The sequence below is a fragment of the Falco peregrinus genome, chromosome 14 (assembly GCF_023634155.1).
Source record: "Falco peregrinus isolate bFalPer1 chromosome 14, bFalPer1.pri, whole genome shotgun sequence".
Lineage (NCBI taxonomy): Eukaryota > Metazoa > Chordata > Aves > Falconiformes > Falconidae > Falco > Falco peregrinus.
The window spans coordinates 7,679,568-7,705,797 of record NC_073734.1 but is presented as its reverse complement, the minus strand read 5'-3'; the positions used below and the strand labels follow the sequence as shown (position 1 = coordinate 7,705,797).

At 40.5% G+C, this 26,230-nt stretch overlaps 3 protein-coding genes across 3 annotated transcripts in view; 2 read left to right on the top strand and 1 right to left on the bottom strand.

Moving 5' to 3' along the window:
- The window catches only part of PLCG2 (phospholipase C gamma 2), a 66,107-nt gene extending 62,461 nt beyond the window's left edge, over positions 1 to 3,646 (top strand). The window contains exon 33 of the mRNA XM_055819194.1: positions 746 to 3,646. Within this exon, the coding sequence (XP_055675169.1) occupies positions 746 to 788 (43 nt within the window). The 3' untranslated portion in view covers positions 789 to 3,646. The remainder of the gene's footprint in view (positions 1 to 745) is intronic.
- Positions 3,647 to 6,840: 3,194 nt separating this feature from the next.
- Positions 6,841 to 11,191, bottom strand: SDR42E1 (short chain dehydrogenase/reductase family 42E, member 1). Its single transcript, XM_055819195.1, has 3 exons — positions 11,087 to 11,191; positions 10,621 to 10,722; positions 6,841 to 9,367 (listed from the first exon to the last, which is right to left on the bottom strand). Exons 2-3 carry the CDS (start codon positions 10,686 to 10,688, stop codon positions 8,260 to 8,262), a joined length of 1,176 nt encoding a protein of 391 aa, XP_055675170.1. The 5' UTR covers positions 10,689 to 10,722; positions 11,087 to 11,191; the 3' UTR covers positions 6,841 to 8,259.
- The window catches only part of HSD17B2 (hydroxysteroid 17-beta dehydrogenase 2), a 33,990-nt gene continuing 17,175 nt past the window's right edge, over positions 9,416 to 26,230 (top strand). The window contains exons 1-2 of the mRNA XM_055819197.1: positions 9,416 to 9,574; positions 10,294 to 10,396. The gene's annotated coding sequence lies outside the window, so the exon portion shown is untranslated. The remainder of the gene's footprint in view (positions 9,575 to 10,293; positions 10,397 to 26,230) is intronic.

Genomic DNA, 26,230 nt, shown 5'->3' with positions numbered 1-26,230 from the left:
GATTTATGCTAAAGTAATCTCAGATTTATCAAAATGAGCATCTGAAGAGTGGTGAGAGTACAATGAGTCCATCTGAACCAAGGAAAGGCTGCGGTGAAGCAAGGCTGGGCTGTGAGCCGCTAGAGGCCAGCAGACGCTGTGAAATGTCTGCTCAGTGAGCTCACAGTGAAACATGCCGTCCTGTGAGCCGATATTCCTCTCTTCTCCTGCTTTCCAGGAGGAAAGCCTGGAAGTATATACAGCCAAATAAACGCCTCGCTTCTACACCGCCAAAGTTATGCCTCTGGAGATGTCATTAGCATATTAGATGTGTGGTTACAGAAGATGCTTCCAGATACACATGTCACAAAAGATAAAAACAGTATTGAGTTGTGACAACATAGAATTGTCATTAAAGTGTCTGTACGTTATCCAAAGCTCAGGGGAAGGATCTTTCTCCTTTGCTGCCACCTTTGGGCTGGGTGTGAAGGAGGCAGAGGCTTCATGTACCAGGAGGAAGTCTTGAGAAGATCTCAAGATGGGAGAGGAGGAAGACTTTTTTTATTTAAATATTTTTACCCTTTTATATGTGTGCTGAATAGCTGCATGAATCACTGGTTTACTCCCATTTATTAAGGAAAAAAGTTGCAATGCTTGTTGCTGATACGTTATTCGCGTGCATATCTAAGTAAATTGAACTTGGTAGACTGTTTTCCTCTGAGAAATTCCTAGTAGATTTGATTTTTCCTTTTTTCCCCCCCTTAAGATTGAAGGAGAAGAAAGTCAGTAACAGCAAATTCTACTCTTAAAGCAATCGTTCTTTGATGCGTGCTTTATGGTGCAATTCAGGAAGAAAAATTAACTTATCCTGGTCATCCTACTCAATGACGGTCTCATCAGACTGAATGACTGGAAGAAGAGGAGGAGGAGGAAAGATGGGTTTCCTTAATAATTTCTTGTTATAACAAAAACTTTTTAAAATTCCTGATAATTTATATTCTGTACAAAGCATACCTTCTGTGTATTCAAGATTTTTAAAATTTGAGGGCATGCGGTTGGATAGACCTCACTTCTCATTATCAATACCTGAAGTACAAGTATAAATCATCTACTATGTTTGTGTATGCAGGCTATAGATAAGACATTCACAACAATTTGCATGCATGGAATCACAGCACTTCAACAACCTGGCTCCTTAAGATTAACTGGTAGTGAGTTTTTAATTTATTAAATGCTGTAAAAACACTTCTACACCAGCATTGTTATGTCATGTATGTTGCAGTGCCCAAGGCAGCAGCAGATTGTACTTCTGATACTGTATGAAATACTTTGGGCAGCTGATAGCTCATACTGTATTCTTGTTAAAAGTTTTCTGTTACATTTTTGAAAACTAGAAAATGCGTTAATTTTGTTGAAACCAAATATCCTCTGTGACTGTAGTTGTGTTTTTCCTGTTGATCTCTCTGTAAAGGTTAAGAAAGGAATGATGTGTGAACCTGTGTTCATAGCCCCTGCGAACTTATGTTTACAACCTCAAGGCAGTGGAAAGAAAAGTTTTTAGATATGCAGTAGGAAATATCCTTTTGTTTGCAGAAAGGAAAGGTATTTCAAGTTCTGCAAAGCATTTACTTTGGTATAGTATCACTTTGCAAATCCTTTCAGCTGCTAATGTGCTTAGAAATGAATTTTTTAATGAACTGTCAATTTTTAATCTTGCAGTCCTACTTAGACAATAGCATCAAATTATAGTGTTCTGTAAATGCAGACCATTTTCCCAAAATGTATCTAATCCAAGAATGAGAGTATGCACAAATATAGAGGTACATCATTCTTAACGGCTTTAATCAAATGAAGAACATGGAGCTACAGATGAGAAAACTTGTTAGATTAGCAACTGTGTTTTCCTGCCAGAGCAGAACTAAAGTCCTTCGATGGCATATTTAGCTCCAGTTGTCATTGTGTGTTGGTTCTTTGTGCTAGCACTATGGTATTACTACCAAGTTCCTAGTTGCTTTATTTCTACATGAGCGGAGTTTTGCTGTACATATGTTTGACTTTCAAATGTGTGCAGAGGAGTTCAGTTTTTCTGTCTAAGTGACTGCCTGAGGCATAAAATGCTGCGTACATAGTGCTGTATTTCTGATCACAGAAAACTTGCATGGATTTGGGATCCATGGCCTGATGAAGCTGCCTCGGCAATTTTCACTTTCTCTTGCTCCCCATGCTGTATGACTTCTGTTGTTTCAAGAGGCACTTAATTGATGTCATTGTGCGTTCAAAGATGATGCTGGAGGAACCCCTTGAGGTTTTGGTTGCTCTGTAGTACAGTCTCCTCTCAAAGTTGAAAGTGCTATAATAGTGTGTCCCACAATGGGGTGGGGTTTCTGTAAATGTTTTATTATAAAGAAATTAACTACTAATCACCCAACTTAGAAAGAGAAGAGAGCAAAGTTAAAGGCAGTTCTCTGCTTTCCTTCCTCCTGCCTGAAATCTCTTCAGTACCTAGTTGTGATTGACCTGTTTGAGGATTAAATGGGTGCAAACTGCCCTCAAACAAACAAAAAAATCACATCAACTGTGGATTTGAGAGGTGGAGCTGTAACATAGACTGCTGCATAAAGCTGGGCTAATCTGCAGCGTCCAGATGTCTGGGATGATTCAGTTGCTGTTCCCTGAGGGGGGACCTTTGGCATGCATGCATTTTATAGCATGTTCCAGGACACAGGTAGTTTGTCATACGATCAGTCCCTGTGCTATACATTTCATTCAACAGCCTCCGTGATTCTCATTTAATGAGAACATTGTGTTGTCAGTATTGATCAGAGAAAGTGGCCCAGAGCCTTGTCTGGAAGGTCCTGAGATTGTTGCTGCAGTTGGGACAGGATTTACAGGCAGCTGAGTACCAGCTAGGTGTGGACTGATCACAAAAACCCCAGGAGACTACAAGATGCTAGGGTTTAGGGAGATCAAACCCTAGAGCCTGAGGCTGTTGCTGTGGTGGGTTTTTTGTTCTGTTTTGTGGGGAATTTTTTTTTTATTTGTTTGCTTTGAGCTCAGTTCCAGAGCAGACATAACCAAATTGTCCATTTGTCCTGGCTTCTTTCATTGGTGTGTATATTCCTGACGTGGGACAGCCATTGTGTGATGAACACAGGGGTTCCTTGTGCTGCTGCTGTGCAAAAATTTAAGAATTAGCACATTTTATAGTCTTTTGAAAAGTCCTGTGCACATTCTCCACACATATGAGATGTCAAAAGTTATAAGAGGTACTCCCTCAGTGTTTATGAAAACGCATTTCATTTTACAGTAGGACTTTTTCCCAGAGTATAATGTTACTCTGTATTCAGAAGGAAAATAACCACATTGACTGTTTTGTTGACTTGCAAGTGACGGCAAGGCTATGTATGAACTTTTCACTTGTTTCTTGCATTCTGTGTTTGAACTCCAAAATCTCATCTCTCAATTCTTTGTCAGGGCAGACTGTAGCAACTTTTTCACAGTTGCAGCTGTTTTAATATGAAAGTAGGTTTGAATGTGTGTGCGAATTTTATAATCTAGAGGGGAAACATAAATTTTTTGAAGTTATCTGTTAAATTCTTGTGTTCTTATATAAACTGTTTTAAATCCTTAAAATAACTTATTTTAATAAATAATTTTTGATATCTCAGTGGTGATGTGAATGATGCCAGATGCTTTGTTTAAACATTGCTTGTTGAATGTAAAGAATTTTGCCAGTCATTTGAGGCAGTATGAGTGAGTTCTTATTGAAAAGTGGTTTGCTGGTGTGTTATGGTGTGTTCTGCAAGGGGCTGGAGAAGGGCATTTCTGTGTTTTTAAGATGAACTGACATTATTTCCATAGGCATGCTTAGTGTTGCACTTCATCTGGCTGCAAACAAGCAGGGTGGAAGGAAAAGGTCAAAGATGGTGTTTAACTTGCAACTCTTAAGCGACCTTTTTCGGTGATAGGTAGATACAAACTTCAGCCCTACTGAGCATCAGATTTGTATCAACTCAAACAATAAAGTCTGACCTAAGGGAAAGTTTAAGTCTGTAGTAGTTTGGAAGAACAATAATCTTGATGTTCACTGTAAAACTGTATCAGCACACTTTCTGTAAGGTTGCATGGGCAGAGGTGCTGCTGAGTGAATGCATGCTGTCTTTATGTTGTAACTTTTTTCATTGTTGGGTGTCTTGGAAACAAATTTTTCTCAGTCTTTTGATAAAAATTATATGCATATTGAACAGGAATTAATATGAGGTACCTGAAGCCAAAGTCTTCTCAGAGGCCAGTAGATGTGCCAAAGGGTCTTTATCACCTTTGAATCTGTGGGTGCTGGCATGCATGAGGTCTGAAGTAAAAAAAAATAATTGTTTCATTGGGGTGTTTTGTTGCCTATATTATCACTTTTTTTCCCCACCCCAATGCATCTATAAGTTTCTCTGCTGCAAATATTTTTTTAGCTTTGCAGTTCTCAAACTAACCTTCTAGATGGTGAGATGGCGTTCGCTGTGTACCAGTGATTATCTCTGAATTCTCCAAACTAGCTGTAAAAATCAGAATGAGGCATGGAAGTTGAAGTACAAGCTGTTGAATTCTGCTGTAGTAGTGTCAGGATTTCTAAGTGCAGTCCAATTAGCTGACTGTTGCAGACTGAAATTCCATTTATATCATTAGAAACAGAAATTAAATATAATGAAAATTAACCTTCAGAATTCATTGGGAGCCAAATTTGTCTGATCCATAACAGTATTAATAAACATGTACAGCTATTAGTTTTAAAAGAATTTAAAGTGCAGTTTTACTCATTGCTAGTCTACATTCTTAGCTGTTACCCCAGCAAAACAGGGACTCATAAACTTGGATAAAATAAAGCAGAAGTAGTTCCCTTAACACTTGTGTGCTCCTGAATTGCAATTTAATCCCCAGATCTTTTACAGTATGTGTAAATTATCAGTGTTCAGGACACTTTTCTGTGAAGATCACATCGTAAATTATTAAATATACTAGCTAGTGTGTTGTTGAATGTATGTGGAAATTAGTAATAAATAGAAATTAAGGAAAAGTTTGGTTTGGTCTATTACAAGAAAGCACTAAAAAGGATGTCTTTAAGGATGTTTTACGCTTCTAAAATATATTTAAATAGACATTAGAAGTGTTAAGTTGGTCCATTTATGTCTGGCAAAGTTTTTACCTTGGCCTGCTGTGTATGTGAGATCAAGCAGCTGACAAAAGATTCATAAACTATCCACTTAAAACATCTGCATAATTCTTTATAGTGAGGCACCTATCAGTTGTTAAATAATTTTGAGGACTAAGAAAAAGTGAAGCTGTGCTATATTTTCAGTTCTGCTTTTTCAGGTTTTAGATGCATTTCTGGTAATTCACTTTCAGGAAAACAGGCAATAGATTAAAATTTGGAAACAGACACAACACTTGAATTAATTGCCTTTAATTTACTCAGCTATTCATGCAAGAGTAGTAATAACAAACAAAAACCCAGGAAGGACAGAGAATTGTCACTGTAAAATACTTAAAATAGAGCAGCTGTAGCTGGGTTTATACGTATGTAAAATTCAAGCAATTTTAAAGTATCTCCTTAAGCCACAGATTTCCTGTTTTATCCTTCACCTATTCTGTAGTCATATATTCTATATGACATATAGTCACATAGTCTAAATTCTATAGACTTTTTGCTTTTTTTTTACTAGATAGAGCTGAATGACAGGTAATTAATGAATATATACAGTACACTGTTGATGGCGTCCGGGGTAGCCATTGCCAAGCTGCTGCCTGTTTCTCCTACCAAGTACCTGGTTTAGTGCCCCGTGCTGAAGCAGAAGTCATGGGCTGTTAGGACGGAATAGCGCTTCCTAGTCTGTTATCAGTGAAAACTTCCGTCCTTGGCTCCAGAGAAATGAAAAGGTTTGTGTGCTGAGCTTGGCAGGAGTTCTGGTCCTCATGGGTTGGTTGGGTTGGCTTTTGGGGGGGGGGGGTGGGGTGGTTGTTGTTGTGTTTTGTTTGGGTTTTTTGTCTTCTCAGGAGCTTCCTCTTCTGTTGTTGTACCCCAAAAGCTATCCGGGGCTTTAACCTCAGCCACTACTAACAGTGTGGATTTAGGTTTCATGAGTTTAGGACCCTTTCACAGATACCCCCCTGCCCGACCTCACCATTGAGATAATTATGAATGGCGGTAGCTGAGTTTTGCCAATAAAAAGATCACAAATAGCAGAAGGAATTCCTCTTTGGGCACAGGAGTTATGTTCCATATCTTAAAAAGAGATTTTTACAAGACTTAGTATGAAATACGATGCTATGGTTGTGTGCAACAGGCTTGTGCAATTTCTTGCACATTTTGGTTTTGTTGGTTGCTTCTGCTGGCATTAAAATTTCTTAATCTTTTTCTGATAACGCTGAGTCAAAACCAGAGAATTTAAAGGGGAAAATAACCAAGTGGTTTTCACTTGAAAAAACAGGGCTGGTTGGAAAGAGAACATCGGGTCAATGCTTTCATGAGGTCACGACTGTCTTTTTGCTGTTTTATTAAAAAGAAGGCTGCTTCTTTCTGCAGACTATGATGATGTATATTAATGACTTCTGGAAAGTGGCCCTTCTGCCATCAGCACTCGGTTGGAGGCACATAAGCTCCTTATAAAGAAGTGCCAGGCTCCTGCTACATAAACACCACTGCCACAGGCCCCCTCAGTTTATCTGCTATTACAAGGGGGAAAAACCCCAACAAATTGAGTTCTTTCTTGAACTATTACACTTAGTTTCTTTCATGGTGTACAAACTGGTAGGGGAATGTAGAGGAGAAAAGTCAGATTTCAAGCAAAAGAAAAGATGTAGTTATCAATAGTGTTTTGTTTTTTTTTTTAATATTTTTAAAGCTAAACTTCTTGGGAAAAGAACTTTACATGAAAAAATAGTGCTCATTATTAACTACAAAAATCATCTTCTGAACATGGGTAGCAGTGGACTTTCAGCTTGGTTTCTCTATTGAGGCATTTTTGTTTTCTGAGAATCCTTTAGCAGTAGTACAGCAGACTGGCTCTTCCTCACTTCCCTATTCAAATTGCAGTAGTGTTTAACAACTGAAGTAACTGGAACTTACACAAAATTGTGTAGTTTCAACTACTAAAAGGGAATAGTTTATGGAAGTTTAAAGAGAAGTGTGAACTTCTTGGACTGTCCTTTCATCAAGAAGTACTGAAACTGTAATGCTGATGGGTTAAAGGAAAACAACTTCGTGATTTCATGTTTTGAGGTGAAGTTTCTCAGTATCTTTTCCTGTATAAAACTGACAGAGATGAGGGAGAAGTTAGAGACAGTAGTGACCTGTACTTAACAAGGTCTTATTTTCTATTCTTAAAAAACTTCACAAAATTATGAGTTCCATTGTATCAAGTGTTTATCATTACTACAAAGTTGAAGTTCTATTCAAATGGTGTCAGCTGTTAAAGAAATATTGTTAAAGGCTAAAAATGTTTTTATAAATAGTGGAACATGAATGTAATCACTTACCAAATGTCTTTGGATTATTTGTTTAACCATTCAATAATGCTGGGAAAAAAATCATAGGTCTTATTTATGAATGCACTTTAGCTAGCTCATTCATTTTAAACAGGCATATTTTACTGTTAGAAAAATCTACAAATCTGTGCTGCTTCAAGCACTTTGCTATAACTTTGATTAACCATTGTGCATTTTCCAGAAATGTCATTATTACAGAGCTAACTCAGAAAAGCACACCAGAATGTATTCATTTAAAAACGCACACATTTATTTATAGTCTAGCAGTTTATCGTTAATCTTGGTTAGGCATATATACACCCAACCTGGAAAGCAGAATTTGGTTTTGGAATGTAATCAAAGAATAACTTTATTCTCCTCTGGATCATGTAGCACAAGCTCTTTAGGAATAAAGGGCAGGGATCAAGAGTATAATCCCATCAAAGAGGAAGAATGGTCAGTTTAAAAACATTTGTTCCATTCACTGTAGCATGCTGTTGTACCTGAAAATAAAATGCTGTTTGCAGTGATACTGAGCTTCATCTTGTTAGTGATCTGATGAATTTTACTTTGAGGAGAAACTATGTATAAAAATTACACCTTTTTAGGCAGCAGTTCAGTTTCTTGGGGACAAAACTGAACGATACAAATGTGTGGTGGTGGGTTTTTTTTGTTTGGTTGTTTTTTTTATTACCTGTTGTCTGTCAAAACCAAAACTACTCAGACAGCGTAACTAAATTCTGTCCTCCATACTCAGCGTTTCATCTTTCAGAGTGAAAATGCGACTGCAGATGGAAACCATGAGACCATCACAGCAATCAGCAGCAAAAGCAGTCCGCCATCCCTGATAAGATGCACAACAGTATACTTCCTCGGCTTCAGTCCACATCCCCGAGACCTAAACCACTCAACCACTTCATTCAGGTTATATTGCTGAGGCTCATACCCCAGCTCCTTTCTGGCCTTCTCCATACTAAAATAATGTGTGACGCCAGTTTTGTAAACTTCTGTGCGAGTGAGGAGAGGCTGAAAGTTATAAACGTGTCCTACAAGAAAATGAACTATTTCAGTAAGGAATGCAAAAAAATAGACAAGGGAGAGAGGAAGACGACAAGTTGGGAACTTGTAACCCAAACCTTCCACTAATGGTCGGAAAAATTCAAAGTTATTTACAGGCCTGCCATCTGAGATAAAATAGGCTTGGCCTGCAGCTATGTGCTTTTTGTTGGCTTTGAGGGCCTCAGAGGCAAGGATATGAGCCTGAACTAGATTGTCTACATGCACAAATTCTACTAAACTAAGAGGATCTCCATATACAAATTTAAACAATCCCCTTTCAATGTAACTGACTATTCTTGGAAGATGTCTTTGTTCTCCAGGCCCATAGATGCCCGCTGGTCGAAGAGCACAAGTCCTTAATACACCTTTCCCGTTTCCAAGCTTGGCACCATTTGCTTCCAGCACCTTCATTTCAGCTAAAGATTTGGTCCGGGAGTAGTGATCTGGATGAAGGTGAAGAGGTAGATAAGGCAGAGATTCATCCCCATTTTCTATAATCTGGCCTCCAAATATCACGTTGTATGTGCTTGTATAAACCAGACTCGACACTCCTGTGCTCTTGCAGGCTTGGATGACATTTTCTGTTCCTTTCACATTAACATCCTCTATAAGTTTTTGGTTCAGCTGCTCCCTGCCAGACATTCCATAGGAAGCGATATGGAATACGCAGATTACATCTCTGAGAGCCTCTTCCACTTCAGACAGGTGACAGACATCCCCCTGCATGAACTTTATTCCCTCTGGCATGGTCTGAAGTGGCTTCGCGACATCAAAGAGAATCACATCAACTCCCTTTTGGTATATAGCACAACCTAATCTAAAACATGATAGAAACCATATGTTAGTATACATAGAATAACAACGCATGTAACATTTCAGCTGGAGGTAAGATAAGACTATTGACTATTTTAATACTGATTTTTTTTTTCCCTTTCTTTTTCTCGTGGGAGTCTCTGTCACACTCCATCAATACTTTGGAGAGAAAAAAAAGCAGAACTGCTCTAAAGGAAAATTCAGAATAGAGGTAACTAAAGTGCTTTCAGCAGCCTTTTGGAAGAACCCAGCTATTTCTCTGCTTCTGTCCTCTAGAGATCAGCAATAGCAAACCTTTCAGATGTAAACCTGCAGCCAAGTATTTTTTACTGGTTTTATCTTACTGCTGTTGTGCCATCCTAATTCTCTTAGAAAAACAGGTTGGTCTTTGCTGTTGTGTTTGAAATTTATGGAGAAGATAACGAGCAAGATACTTCTAAGCTGGTATAAATACTTTGCTGCATGTCTACATTTTACTCCCAAGTCACTGTAAACACAGGTATTGATACAAAGTATAAACCTGGTATTCCTTTCCCCTTTTCCTACAACTGTTATATTTCTATAATGCTTAAAAGGGGAGATAGTGGAGGAAAAAGCTGAGCATAAGTCTGCTCTTTTGAGAGTGCTCCCTGCACCCCCCACCACAAAATTTACTTTTTGGTCATGACTGTAATCTCTCTTACTTATGTAAACAGTTGTCACTCTGCAGGTACTCCAGAAGATAGTCTAGGGCACAAAATAGTATTTTTTTCTTTACGCAGCCTGCAGAGCCATCTACAGCAAGGGGAAATGGATTTCACTTAAATACGTATCTTTCTAACAACTCTAATCCTAAAACATCACTGTCCATAAAAATAAATATATTCTTAAGAGCAGAGGGCAGCTGGAGTATTTATCTATATGGCTAAGCATGTGCGTAACTATTTGGAGGCCACAGCCTACTGCCAGAAGGAAGAGCCGCGTGCAAGTGTAGGCTTGCTCTTCAGCGTAGACTGAAAGCTGATGACCTAAATCCCCAAAGGTGACCAGACAGGTAAATATCTGTAAGTCACTTGCTGCTCAGCGTGTGGAAATGGAGCAACGCACCCACATGAGAAACAGAGTAACATGTTTGTTTAGACCTGAGACCCAAGATGGGATGAACTGGATCCGGCATCCCGGGCCCACAGTTTTCCCTTTTACAGGTGGATTTTGTGGCCTTGCTAGCAGCCGTCTTTTATGTTTGTTCTTCTATGTAGTAATATTGAATGCACTAACCGGCAGCCAAAATAACCACCTCCTCCAGTAATAAGCACCGTCTCCTTGGCAGTACTTTCTGGTTCCATCCTCTTTCCTGTGGCACTAGGTAAGGAAACTGACCTACAAAACACATGGTGAATATACATGTTAAAATCAATTGGAGTCTTCGTGTCGCTATGCATCCAGTTATTCACCGATCCCTTTCACGGGCTGGTTGAAGCCATTCCTTTCACCACCTGCTGGGCGAGGCAGCCGTACGTTCTGCCCGGGTACTCCTCAAAGCAGAGGTTGTAACTTGCAGGAAGAGGCAAATCCAGCTTCCCTTCCCCGGCCTCGTTCAGCGGCTACGCCGCGTACCCCGGCTGCAGGCGGGGCCCTACGGGCGGGATCGGGCCCCTGCCCCCCCCCCGAGGCGGCCCGGCGGCGGGAGGGGACCCCGGGGGCCCTGCCGGCCCTGCCCGCCCCGCCGCCCGCCCGCCCCTACCTGCGCGGCCGCCGGGCTGCTCGGGAAATGGCGCGGGGGGCGGCGGCGGGAGCGGCGCCACAAGATGGCGGCGGGGCGGCGGGGGCGCGGCGGGGGGCGGTGTGGCGGGCAGTCGCTCGGGAGGCGTCGGATGACGTTAAAAACATGGCCGCTAGTTGGGGTTGGCCGAGTTGTGTCCGTTGGTGTGGCAGGAAGATGCTCCTTTTCCCCTTCGCGGGCCTGAGGATGCTCAGCCTCGCTTGGTTCTGAGCCTGATCTACTTCGAAACAGGGAGTCCCTGGCTGGCTTTTACAGCCGAGCCTTTCTGGCGTGTCACAGCCCGTGGTTGTGCTGTCCCTCGGCGGGTGCCTGCGCACATCGGCCCAGGGCTGCGAGGCTCGGCAGGGCACCGGGACGCTTGGGAGGGGCCTGGTGGCTACAGAGCCCTCGAGCCTGGGGTGTTTTGGCGGCCCTCCTGTCGGACACGCTGGTGTGAAGGGGCTGCAGCAGCCTTCAGGTGTTGCGCCGTGTCCTCGCAGCTGTCTCGGCGCCGTAAATGCAGCTGCCTCGCATCCCGGTGCCGCCAGTGGCACGTGACGAACCCCCTGCGCCTCGAGCAGGGGCTGACGTGCTCTGGGCGGTGGGAGAGCGAGCAGGATGGCTGCCGAGCTAAGCGCCAGAGCCGCTGCGAGCTGTGTGACAGGGCTGTGATGGGGAAACAGCGGCACGGGCAAAGTCTGCTCTGCTGTGTTTTCCCTTTCTCTTTTACAGAAGCGTGAGTCGCTTGGGGCGCGTTAGAAAGAGCTCACAGAGTGGATTCAGTGTCAAAACCACCTAAAATACGCAAGTTTTTGTTTTGCAAAACCTCGACAGAAGTAGCCACGTTATACTGTGGTTTTATTTACATTGACGGCTAGCAAGAATTAAAACTAAGCAGTTTCTAAAAATAATTCTGAGAGAATTAAAGGTTATTTTATTTTAGCTATGATTTCTGGTTGGTGAATCTCTGTGACTTAAATAGTAATTTCGAGTGTGGAACTTGTGCTGTAGCACCTGACCACGCAGAGCTGCTGCATCTGTGTGGCTGCGGTGTTGGTGTGGGAGGGCATCCTTCAGTCATAGCTGATTTCCCCGTCTGTTGTCAGTATGGGCAGAAAAGTGGGTTTCAAGCAGCCCTGAAGCATTCCTGAAAATACTACGGAGACATATAATCAATGGTGCGTTCACAGAAGTGTAACACTTGTAGCTCAGAAGCAGAAAAATTTTTGGGCATTCCTAAATATTAAGTATATGAATTATGTAGTGCTGCATATGTCTTCTGGATTTATGCATAATACCTCAACCTACTCGATGAAGATTTTTAGAAAATTTTCCTGAGTGTTTTATCACTGGCAAAGTACAAAAGAGTCCTGATTTTTCTCTTGAGACCTGCTAACACAAAGTGGTTTATCTTTAAGGACTCTCAAGCAGATTATGGTGATACACAGCTGATGTCTGTCTTGTGATGGATCGGATTGTGTTTGAGTGGAGTGTCACGGAACGGCAGAATAGCTGAGGCCAGAAGGAGACACGGGGTATTGCCCAGCTGCACCCCGTGCACAAAGCGGGTTCAGCCAGAGGGGTTACTGGGGACTGTTGCTATTGTGTATCTCAAAGAACGGAAACTTCACAGTTCTCCGGAGAGCTTGTAGAGCTTTGTACAATCTGAATGGTGGCTCTGACCTTGCCCTCCATGTTGTGTAGGTAAATGTTTGTATTTGAAGAGGCAGCTGTTAACCTCAGGATGACGGTTTGTCCTCTGGGCTTTGTGGTATGTCCTTGCAGGACAGTTTGCAGGATTGAGACCTCTCTCTCCTTACGCGTTCTGCTTTTTTGTGCTTTCTGCCTGGTATGTTATCTATGGTAAAGTGAATTGTGTCAGATTGTCTCATAATTAGAGTAAATGTTATGAATATAATAAAGCTGTAGTTAAGATACTGTGGAGCTTTTGCTCTTAAACCACTATCGGTTTTATTTCTCATTATAGTAAATAGTCCTTTTTGGCTTCAGAGAATAGTAAGGAACGTTCATTCCTTCACAAGGGTGACATCTGTGAAAGCTGTGGGTAAATATCGTCCTCATTTTACATTGATTTGACGTTAAGACTGGACTCTCTGATTGTTTTGCACAACCCATTTTATCATGCTCTTTCATTTTCTGAGACTCTGCTTTTCCTAAGACTTTATGGACTTTCTGAATGTGTCATAAATTTTGTATTGCCATCAAATAGATCGACTTCCAGTTTTACCTTATACATAATGGAGTGTTTGTCCTGGGATTGTTTCTTTTTTTGTCTTTTAAAAAAAACGTGTAAACCCGGTCTCCGCTACCGATTTGCACTTTAAAGAACCCGGCATTTCAGAGCACACATTGCATATATCTTGGCGTGCAGAGAATCAGATTGGGCTACAGTCACTTGAAGAGATCGTATTGATACATGGAATTGCACACTAGGGCAAGACGTGTCAGGATGGAAGCATTTGCAGTGTAACTGGGGGGTTATCTGGCACAACCTGAGTTGAAATGAACCTGAAATAGCCTGCAAAGAAATCCTTAAATCAGCAACTAAACAGAGCTAAATAAGCAGCTGTAGCGAACAATGCAAGTTACAAAGAACGAGCAATGAAATCATTAATTATTCTTTCATAGTACAGTAGTTCATCTGGTTCCCTTTGCGGTTAGAAATACTTAGCTAGTAAAATTATTTTTGTCATCAAAATACAACTCGTGCCACCAGTGCTGTCTCAGGAAGCAGGGCAGTATTTCATCTGGGGAAATAAACCTTAGTCTACTAGTTTTGTATTATTTGATTGATTTCTTTTTGGTATTACTAAATTGTGGGTTTTTTTCATTGAACAATGGGATGAGAGAAGAGAACAAGACTTGAAACTAGGTCAGAACCAACCACATAAATGGTGTTACTAAAACATGTAAAACCAATTTTATTAGAATAGGACTAAAAAGGTAAAACCAGCATCTACATTGTGAATGGTAGTAGAGAGAACTGTAATGTTCAAAATTAGAATAAAACATTCAGTCTAGATTAGACTGGAATATTTTTAAAGGAGACAGGGTTATGGATAAAAACACTACTCTGAGTTTTATTCTTGGCTCTAGGAGAGCCTCTGTGACCTTCAGAAAGTTGATTTCTGTTCTGTAACAAAGATAGCATTGCACTTCTTCAGTGCCCCTGAAGTTGTGGTGGTGCTTGTTTCATTTGTGTTTCTGACGCTCAGATTGGAGGTGCTGTACAAATATTAATAAACCAGGAAATAAATTGTATGGGGCTTAAAGAGTTTAGGCAGGTATGCAAGTTAGATCCTCTGAGAATGTTAACATTGACTTCTTTTTAGGAGACCTGTCCACTGTACAATATTGCTTGTGGGAAGTGTCATACATTTGGGGATGTGGAGACAAAACCCCAAAGTACGTAAGTTTCTTTTCCTGCGAGTTCCAGTAGTGGAAAAACTTAGCCTCTCTCTTCCACATTGAGAAAGGAGAAGAATTTCAACATTAATTGTATTCCCTGTTTAGTGAACACCATTCAGTAAAGCTGATTAATATTGTTCATCTGAACAGTTGCTTTATATAATTTTCCTGATTTGATTCTTCTGTTGTTCTCTCACTTTAGGAGATAGGACTTTGTAATTTGTAGCCCCGACCAGAACGAGGTGCGGGCAGCAGTGGATTCCTTACCGAAATGAGTGTTCGCAAAACGGAAGGTAGTTTCCACTCAACAGAGCTCTTGCAAAGGGTCAGACTGTCTGCAGAGTATGAGGTCCTTGGGTGAAGGAAGAAGTTTGGTATATGTTGTGCTGAAGATATGTGGTCTCTGTTATATGATTCTTCCTATAATGTCAAAAAAAAAAATCTGTTTTATTTCAGTTTTAAGAGCATCTTGAATGCGAATGCAGATTTTGGGGTGAATGTTAACCTGTCGCTAGCAAGTTCCTTTTCATACACGCCCTGAAGCAACATCCAACAGAGAACACAGAGGGGCTCGGATGTGATGTTGGCAGCAGCAGTGCAGGGCCCTGCTTGCATTTCTGTACCACCTTGTTCCGTCAAGGCTGCTCTGCTCAAAGCTGTCCGCAGCCAGGAGCCTTCCATAGCCCCCTTTCTTTCACCGGGTGATGGCAACCGCTCCGGCCTGTGGTGCTGGTGTAGAAGACTGTGGTCCGCTCTTCAGAAGGTACAAACTGCTCACATTTTGGCTAGTTTCACCCCGAAAGATCAGGTTGAGTAGGAATACTGAGCAGTTGCCAGCTGAAACAACTTAAAGCATCTAGATAATTCCCTTTGCAGGTATGTATTTTTCAGGGTGACCTGAGAGAGGGTGCTGTTGTACCATAGTGCTGATGTAGCACAGATACCTGACGTCATTAACATCAGCGTTATATTTGATGTCATGGTACCAGAGCTTACGTTTTAATTGCTAACTAGGTATTTCATGCAACATATGGGCACTTACCTTGTAAACAACGGGATTACACAAGTCAGCTTTCTTTCCAGATAGCTGTTCACAGGTTGGAACAGCCTAAGCTCAATAGTCATGCCTTGACTATCTTGGATTTTGTGGGTGGGTTTCACTGCAGTCATCTTTAGTGCATTAGTTATGAGAAATCATTACTAACAAAGAAACTGAAAATGCTTTGAGTTGTTTTTGCAAGGATTCTTAAAGAACAAGCTTGATTCTGAGGTGTCTTCAGCAATATGAAGTGATGAACACCTTCTGTGAAGTCATCAAAAATGAACTACTTTTCCATTCTGTAATGCTTCAAAAATGTAATTTTCATGTTTTCAAAAGTAACATTTACTTATTTATCCTAAAAGGAAGGGAAGGAAGAAAGTTTATGTATTTTAGGATAAGCGAATGGTTAGAGCACAGGACTGAGAACCTGTGTTCTGCCTTTTCGCTTGTTTATGGTCTGTGTGTCTCTTTGGGTACTCTGCAGAGCTTATCAATAACTCAGTTTTCAGAATGAGTGGATATTAATCTTCATAACCTCCACGGAGCTGAACAGTCTCAAGGGACTCTTAACAGCCACTCCTAAGCGTTTCAGCCTAGGTGTCTGAAGTAAGTGGTTGCTCCAGCAATATTGATCTTAAGCTCCCTTAAGCCTAGTGGGTTTTTTTTAAAGTTGTAATTTGACCTGATGTATTTATTACCTGATGTTCTGAGGTGCTAATATCTGGTTGCAAAACACATTGCAAACATGTTAGTACTTAACGGTATAAAAGGATGTTGTCCAATAAAATTGCAGCACCTTAGAGGTAAAAAGCCAAATTTTAGTCCATCCTGTAACTTCATGAGTAATTTCAATAATGCAGAGGAGGCACACAGAACTGCAGGGGCTAAAGGATTGAGCCTCTTTGTACCTGAACGGATTATATACTTTAAAAATTAGTACATTAAGAAACGTATTATGAAAAGACATGTAAAATATTCTTGAACTAAGACTTTCACAAATGTTTTTGCTCTCAGAGTGAGGGAGGACAGGTTTTGGAATGCAATGCTGAATGCCTTTGATTCAGTTACTTAAAGCGTGTCTTCTTGTAAATTGAAATAGGCAACTATGTCAGAAGGTGATTATATACTTACATTTCAGTAATTGTCTGATTCGATTTCAAGTGAGATTGATTTGCGCCCATCTGCCATTATTTACCATACTGATAATGAGGAATGGCTTTTCTGTTGTAGTAATTTGTAGTTTCCTTCAGTTATCCATAGGTTTACAGAAATCTTACCCTCTTAGCTAGCAAAACCAAGATGAGGTCAGTCTGCTATGAATCATTGACACTAGTAATTGAACATCCAGTTGATGGTTGGAGATGTACTACTTTGATCTTTTGGAAGGATCTAAAGGATCTTCCATCTTCACAGGCAGCTAATCATCTATTATACCATACGTAGAACAGACTCGAGGCAAAATGTGTTCTTTAATCTGTATTTTGTACTGTTAATTTTCTGTCTGAATAAGAAAGCTGTAGGTACTGGTGGTGAGGAAGAGATGTGTCAGCAAGAACACCAAAGCCTGAATTTGTTGTAGCATTTCTGTTGGTTTCTCAATGGAAGCTGTATTTGCTGAGGGGGAAAGGAAATATATTTGCTGAGGAAATGTTCCCCATCTTTGCACTTACATCTGGTGCTTTCATATTAATGATACTGTGTTCAGGGTCTAGGCAGTGGTCTCCTATTTTCAGGCACTTAGAAGCAAGAAAACAGAACAGACACTGGCCTAAATATGGTACTACCCATTTTAGTTCTGTAATTACCTTGAAAACATTGCAAAAATTACGTAATTTTGCAGAGGAAGGATTAGGTAAGAGTTTGAAGATGTAAGTAGGGGAATACTACCTCAAAAAAAAAAAAAAAAAAAAGGATGCAGTCTCTTTCTTGCTTCAGGTGTGTTTAAATTAGATAACTTCTATAAGGCTTACTTAATGGCATCTTGGTATTTACAGTAGCAAAACGCTCTTATTTATCTGTGATGCTGTTTGTTCTGCTCCATGAAACTAATGACTGTAGAATTCAGAATTCATAAGCTTGTTATCATGGTCTGATGTGTGGCTTCATTTTGAGCTTAATCAAATCAAGTGGTTCTGGCACAAACCTGAGTTTTCCTTTGACATGGATTTGTTTCGAGCCAAACATTTTGAAGGTTGAAGGCACTTGGTCAAAACAAAACAAATCCCTTAACACTCTACAAAGGGGCAAAGTTACTAAGTTGCAAAGATGAGATTGCTATGAATTTATCTGCTGTTCAAAAGCCTTATTTGGACATGTTTTGTCCTGGAATGGTAACACAAAGAACATGTTCACAGTGGGATCTTTTCAACTGGGAGTGTGAGTGTGCTGTAGCTTGACTTACTGCATTGTATTCCAGCTCTTAATTTTCATTCCGCTTAACAGAAGTTGTGGATGCGGCATCTGGTTATAACTAATTTTGAATTTTTGGTACTTTTGAGGGAGAAGCAAGACCTGAATAACTGGGGGATGCAAATATATGATTTTTTGTTCGATTCTTGCAGTGAAAGAATTCTGACTGAGCTTCGCATTTAAAGTGCTGCTGCTTTACCTTTCAGAGAGTATCCAACCCATTGGAACAGAATTTGTGCCAGCAGAAAAGGCTGGCTTAATTCCAGGACATACATCAGCTCAATTCTTCATTCTTCCTAGGAATATGGAAGAATCAAACATCAAATGCATTATGGACAGGCTGTATAAGCTGAAATGTTCTTCTAAATGGCTTAGAAGAATGACATGTTCTAGTAACTGGATTTCTTGTATAATGAAAGTTTCTTAAGTCTAATACGTAATCTTAAAAAAAAAAAGGTACCTAAAGTTCTTTATACACTAGCTGAATAAAATTATATAGATGAAAATCACTTGCTTAATCGATTTAGATATTCAGCTTTAACAATTTATAATCATTATTATCACAAGAATGCCTGTTTTAGTGGTTGTCATTTTAACACTTCCCAAGAGAAAGCGATATCTAGTACAATTCTTTCCCCAAGTCTGTCACTGACGTTGCCTGAGTTCCTTTGCCCTTTTAAAAAACACTCTGGGAAGGCAGTCTGAGTGGCCAGTGAGAATCCCTTGAGTGCCATATTGTAATAGTAAAGCCAAACAGATTTCATCATTTGGTCCTGGCTCAGCTAGGAGCAGGCATCATCTAAAGCAGGCAGTTAATCACATTTAAGCAACATGCAAATTAGCTTATCAGGCAGAATCATCACACCTCCCATGATGTTTTTTTCTGTTTATGAAGAAAATGCCTTCCATAATTGTAACTGAAAAAAACAAAATGACCCACGGTTTGTAAGTGTTAATAAGAATATATTATGCAGCAGAACTCTCCTTGTGTCTGGGTTGCAAAGGGGGTCACGCTGCTTTTGCCTTTTCGGTAAGGTTTTTGTCAGTGATGGACTTCCCATTGCGTCTTGAAGTTTATTAACTTGGAGAGAATTTCGAAGTACGGAAGACCCTTGTGAGAATAGACCACACGCATTCCTCCCATTTCGGTAGGAAGCCTATTCCCCGTATTATCTCTGGTGAGAAATGGAGCAGTCCAGCCAGCACTGAGTAAGGAGGCAGGCCTCCAATTTCTGTAGATTATACTTTAGGAAGGAGTCTCAGTTAAAATCTGCTCCACTGAATGCAGCTTTTATAGATAATCTTGGTGCAATATTACATCATTAATGTGTTCCATAATTTAGACTTCTTAAAATTAGAATTAATAGATTGAGTTATTAAATTTCTGTAACACGTTGACCACTGGGTGCTTCTGGCCATAATAGCTGCATGGCCTGATAGCTATCATGGCCTGATATCTTAGGGTGAAGGGGCTGTGGGTTATGGACCTTTAATTTATTTTCTCCTTTTATGGACTAAGAAGAGGAATATTTAGTACAAAAATAAAGGCTAAACTAAACATAGGAAGGTAAATACTACAGACTGTACTGTAGTGGCTATAGCTTGTTTAGTGCATAGTGCAGGAGGGCTGCACAACAGCACTCAAAGGTTGTCAGAGTTTCTTTTCTTCTGGTGCATGTGTTCTGTGGCTGCATTTGCATTTGAGTTATGACTGTTGTCTTTCAGTTGCACTTTCTGAAATCTCTGGGCAGTGGAGCTGTTTGATTTTGACTCTTAGTAGTTGAACTGTACTCTTGCAGGTGGGGTACCGAATGTAAACTTTGAATACCATTCAGCTAGGTCTTCATGTTCCTTTACTATAGACACTGAGTTTAGTAAAGCTTTGTGTGTCCTCTGGCATTTTAGACTTCAGAGATTACAAAGAGACTTCTTTGTAACAGCGCAATGTGCAGATATGTGGTGGCATTCAAAAGAACGGATGAAAACAGTTGTTGCCACTTCTCATCTTTTCATTAAATGTCTTTGTATTTTCCTCTTAATATTCTGGCTTGCATTGCTGTAAACCTGAACTTTCATTTTAATGGATAATTTGTTGGATGTATCCCCATTTGTGCAGGTGTGTTACTGCACAATGCGGGGCTGTGGTTTAGCCTCCTGAGGTTGCAGTAGCTGTTTAACATGCGGACAAAGTTTCACAGATCTAAGGTTTCAGTTTTAAAGATCCCAGTGTTACTAATTTCTGTCACGTATCTGATCATCTCAAGGGTCTTTTTCCATCCTAAATGATTCCATGATTCTTAACCCTTAAACATGCTCATCTGCTTGAGCTGAGGCTCAGCTTTGTATTTTTTCCATTCGGAGAGATACCTCCTCTCTGACCTCTGTTGGTTAAATCCAAAGAGTTTTGCATGGAACATTCTTTCTCAAAAGGGACACAGCGGGTGGCAAGTCACACTCAGCTTCTTCTAACTGGGTTTATGTTCAAGGCAGATGTATGAAAGATGAATAGAAAATAAGAGCAGGGTGCAAACAATTCCTGCCAGAGCTGTGAAACTGAGGCAGTGCTCAGGGTGGAATGTGTCGCAGTTCTGCAAAACAGGATCCTGTAAAGAACCTCACCTGGCTTAGCATCTCACTGCTACTTTTGCCACAAATTCTAGCTGAACGTGGCTCTGCTGCAATGCAGATGCAGTTTGTGCTTGAGGGAAGATCTGGGATTTGAGACTTGTTCTTCTGGCAGGTTTGTTCAGGTCTGAACACGCCAAAAAAGTAAGTAGGAAGAGCCTCACATTTAGAATTTTTTAGACTCCTACCATTTTAAAAAAATATTTATTTTGAGTAATTATGCTTGGTTTTAGCAATACTGAAAAACAGTTTATGGTAGTAAGTGTGAACCAAGTGGGGATGATAACATCAGAAAAGGTAAATAGGAGAAGAGGAATATCTTGTGTGTGGAAAACCTTTCTGCGAATCACACCAGTGAGGCCAGGTGTGTCACTGGTAGCAGTTGCCCATACTTCATACAATAACATTTGTATTCAGGTTTTTGGCATCGTTCCCTTGGATTGGTAATATCTTTTTTCCTTGGCCACTTTTGTAAAAGCAGTGATTTTTAGTTGTGGTTTTCCATTTACATATGTATGTCTTTATCTTCTGTACTTATCTCTGATCCAGCAGGGATGCTAACACCCCGTGTGGTTTAACCCCAGCCAGCAACTAAGTACCATGCAGCCACGAGCTCCCTCTCTGCCCCCAGTGGGATGAGGAGGAGAATTTGGAAAAAGGTAGAACTTGTGGGTTGAGATAGGAACGATTTAATAATTAAAATAAAATATGGTGGTGACAATAATAATAACAACAACAGTTGTAATGGAAAGGAGAGAGAGGGAGAGAGGATTAAAACTCAAAGGGAGAAACTCCAAGTGATGCACAATACAAATGCTCACCACCCGCTGATGATGCCCAGCCAGTCTCCCAGCAGTGATCGGCAAGCCCTGGCTGACTCCTCCCAGCTTATATACCGAGCATGATGCTCTATGGTATGGAACATGCCTTTGGCTAGTTCAGGCCAGCTGTCCTGGCTCTGCTCCCTCCCAGCTTCTTGTGCACCTGCTCACTGGCGGAGCAAAGGAAACTTGAAAAGTTCTTGATTTAGAGTAAGCACTACTTAGCAACAACTGAAAAATCAGTGTGTAATCAACATTATTCTCATACTAAATCCAAAACACAGCATTGGACCAGCTACTAAGAGGAAAACAACGCTTTTCTCAGCCGAAACCAGGACACACTCTCTTCTGATGAACCCACAATTCCAGTCCCCGCTGCCTGCTTATTTTTTCAGCTAGGCATCTTCCTTCTTTTTCTCATGTTTCTCTCATTCTCCAGAGGAATTCTGTAGAAGTATCTACAGCGTGATTCTCTGCTGACCTTTAAACTGTGTTGCGGTGTCTATAAAACGTTATTTGATGGTCTTTAGCTCACTTGTACTCCAAGAGCGCTTCCTACCAAGGTGCTTGCTACTGACAGCAGATTCAAGCAGCAGGGTCTGGACCGAGTGCCATGGTATGGGAGTTCTCATATTTGATTTTTTGAATAATTAGAAGATGACCTCTCTTTGCTTCAGTTCATTCATGTGTACTGTGGGAACAGTAATTCTGTCTTGCCTTTTAGGCCAATTATAATAGCTAAGTGCTTAAATATTCCTGAGGGAAAGGAGCACCATTTAAAGAGAGAGCATGCCAGCACAGTTTTTTCTTCAAAATACCTCTTCCCTCTCCGTTTTCTGTTGTCGAGTCCCAGGTACTAAGAGGTGCTAAAGCTGCTTAATTCTTGCCCACTTTTCCAAGTATAGTTGGGTGCCTCAGTTCTATTTAACATTTTGAATATCTCTGTGGGGATAGAATACTGATTGATGAACCAGTTATCAGCAATTAAACACAGGGAGGCAAAACTATACTCCTAAGTATACAAACAGGTTCCATGTCTGAGACTCCTGTACTTTTAAAAATCTCATTTGAATTCAACTTGTGAAGTTTGGCCAGTACCTGCTGGTTTGTATCGGTACTCTCTGTGCTCCAGTTTTCATGACTACTTTGAAGGCCACTGCCTGTCTCTTTTCTAGAATTTTCTAGAGCAATTGAACGGCTTTCCCTGGGACGGTCTCTCCTTATTTAGCCCAACTCATTCTCAAACTGCATTGTGAAATAGGAAGTAATAGTAATCAACTCTTCTTTGTAGCCATTTATAAAGGTAAGAACTTTAAAACTTACATATGACATTGAAATTCTAACAGCACAAAGATATATTTGACATGAGCTTTTACTTCATTTAAAAATAAAATAAAACCCCAGTTTAAAGGAAGCAAAAATTGCTCCTAGGCTGGTACTTTTAAATCCTAGTCTCAGTCCATAAATTTGATTGTAGAGTTAAACTGAAAACCCAGAATATTTAACAAGTAACATAAAATCCCTACGAATTGGAGACACTGTCTGCTCTAAAATGTTAGAACTAAGAAAAAGGGAAATTGAAAACACATATGAGCTCATTATTAATAGTAACCAAGATGTAAAAGCCACCTTAGATACTTGTGTATATCCCTTTAAAGTTAATAGAAACTTTACCATATACCTGAGAACTTTCCTAAAAAGACATGTCTGGAATAGTTGTTAGGCATGAACTATATAATTATATTCCAGCTTGTTAGAATATAACTCCTGTAACTTGGAACATCTTTAGGTTGATTCAAAACACTCTCAGTGAGTTTACAAAAATTTTTGCCCTTCAGTTACTAGTAAAAATGTGGTTCGGCAGTGAGTAAAAGTAGCTGCCTTCTGGTGGCCATTCGCATCCTGGGTTTCAGTTCAGTTCCCAGAGACGTTAGTTCATGGCGGAGGGGGTATCCTGACTTGCACCCCTAACAGAGAGAGAAAAAATATACCTTAGCAGAGAGATTGGGTTCTCCTAACACCGCTGTCATTGTGATGGGTTAGGAGCGTGGGCTATAGGTAGCTGTTAATTTTAAAAATCGTGTCCTGAATCTGCACCACCCCCCCCCCCAAAAAAAAAAAACCCAACAAACCACAGAAATGCCAGGGACAAGACACAGAACCTGTATGCCATCTGACATTTTTGACAAGCTCTCCAGAATTAATCTGTCTGGGAGCTACTATGCTCAGCTTAATTATAGAAAGGCTGCATCTGTGTTCAAAGCTGTTGAGAGAGAAAGAAGAAAGTAAAAATGTCCACTAGGTTTGATTAACTGCTTTCAGCCTGATGAATAAAGACAGATGGTTACCAGTTATTTTTCCTTAATGGATTTTGGAGCTCCATTTGGTGGATGAATTAAAGTTATAGGTCCCAAATCTGCCTTTGAAGCTACGCCTGCATAGCCCTTAGTGATTCTAGCAAAGTTTGCATGCATCCAAGAGAGAGGTTTGCCCTAAGGCTGTCGTATATGTTGTTAAAAAGCAGTTTTGAAATGAAAACTAAAAGTCAAGTGATAGTTTACAGTATTAATAAAACAAGTTACAAACTATGCACAGCTCAGGAAGGAGTTCCCTGCAAGGGACGGTTAGTGTGAAGTGCCTGTGCAGACTTATCCTCATAGAATCTGTGCCTGTTCAGGTAAGACCACCTGGGGCTTGACAATATTTTAATACTGACTTTAAAACTTGGAGAAGTTCATTAAAATTGCACTTGGTAGTTGACTCGATGGTTGTGTCACCTGGAAAGAGAAATAAATAGTTTTATGGTGTAGGTTCATTTGCATGAAGCTATTACTATGTCTCAAATCCAGGTGGAGGAGGTCTTTAACGCAGGGTCTAATTCTGCACATATGCACATGTTTCAATACATGGGTATGACTGTTTCTGTCCTTTACTTGTGTATGAATATCTGTCTTTATTTCTAAGAATTTATGAAAGTGCCTGTGGGTTTGGGCTCTTGGGGAACATTTAGACCTAATGGGTATTGGGACCGTCGTTCAGCGACCTACAGAATCATCTGTCTAGTTTTAGGTGTGGATAGTCATAGTGATTTTAATGGGATTAGATATGCTTGCATCTAAACAATTTTTGAGTCGGGGTTAAGGTTACTGCATGATATAAAACGTCTAAGATGGATGATATAATAAAAGGAAAAAACCAACAAAAAATGACACTGACTATACAGATTTTTCTATAGTTGGTGGGTTGCCTAAAGGAAAAATACCATTTAACTAAAATGCTACCTGCCAAAGAACCATCAAAACCCCGCACCGATCCTGAAAGGGACCTTGAGAGGTCACCTCGTTCGTCCCCCTGCTCCACGGGAGGATCATCTATCACGGACTCACTCCTGCCGGCGAGCTGCTCTGGCTGCCGGTGCCCGAATGCCGTCGTGGTGGTTTACAAGCAGCACAAACGTTGCTGGAAAGCGACGGGAATGCCCTTCGGATCAGCTGCATTAAAAGGAGAAATTGGTGACTTTCGGTATGTAGCAAACACACATTCAATCAAAATAATAATGTAAGTCATTGATTACACACAGAGTGAGGTCATGATTCCTCAACAGGAAAAATACATGGCTTCACCATTTGGAAGTGAGGGGCTTGTCCTTCAAGTGACAAAAAACAGAATGTGTTTAGGGCAGGTGACACTTTGTCATGGTTGATCGCTTAATGCTTTTTGAATCACCACTCATTTTTCATCTCATTTTGCTTCGGCTTTCATTTCAAAGACTAGCTGATATAACTGTGTGGAAAGTCTAAAAATAAGTGAATTGCATTTATGAGCAGCAGAACGTTTTTTTTTTTTAAGAGTTTGCAGATGGGAGGGAAGGCATGTTGCAGATGTGCATGGTTAATAACCCAAGTGATGATCTGGAGATGCTACCACCCATTTTCTTTCATCCCCTTTGCAGAATCCATGCTCAAAGCTCAGATACATGTTCTGGGGCTCCAGGTTACATGTGATTTTTCAAATATTCTCACTATCTACCATGAATGACCAGTCATGCTGGCAATGTAGTAAATCCCACTGCTTTGAAGGGACTCTTCTCTGGGGGCAAAAGAGAGAGGTGCAGATAGGCTTCGAGTTGGGGATTTTTTTGGTCAAAATCTGGCTTTGGACAATATTGGTACATGTCTAAATTGCACTTAATGGTCTGATTAAAAGTATGCATTCATGCTAGCTGCAAGTTAGCACTGCTTGGTTAAATATTTATAAGGGTGCTATAGGGCTCAGATTTCAATGGGAACTAATAATCTACCACGTGTGCCTGGAGTCCCTGGTGAGCTGGGATTGCTGAAGTTGGCATCTCCATCACTACAGTTCCCTGTCTTAGCTACTCAGTTTGTCTGCCTGTGCTTTAATCATGCTTTTTACCATGTATGCCCAATTTTCTGTTTGCCTCCATATTCACATTGCTATTTATGAACTTAACTATGATAAAAATTATGTGACTTTTGCATAGAAGATACCTAAATATTTGAAAATGTTCTGTGGTCTGCTAGTAATGTGTGGAAAAGGTCGGATGTAAACCAGATGTTTCTTCAGCCTGCCATTGTTTGGAGACATGCAAGAGGAAAAGTTACAGAAAGAAGATGCAGAAGTGTATTTTTTTCTGCTCTAGATATGGTCTATATGACTTGTGGTTAGGAGAAACCATCTAGAAGTAAGGCAGGCAAAACTGCAGCTTCATTTCAGGAAGCACCCGCAAAGAAGTGAGCAGACTGTGGGCTAGGAAAATGTGTAAATCCTTTGTGTCCC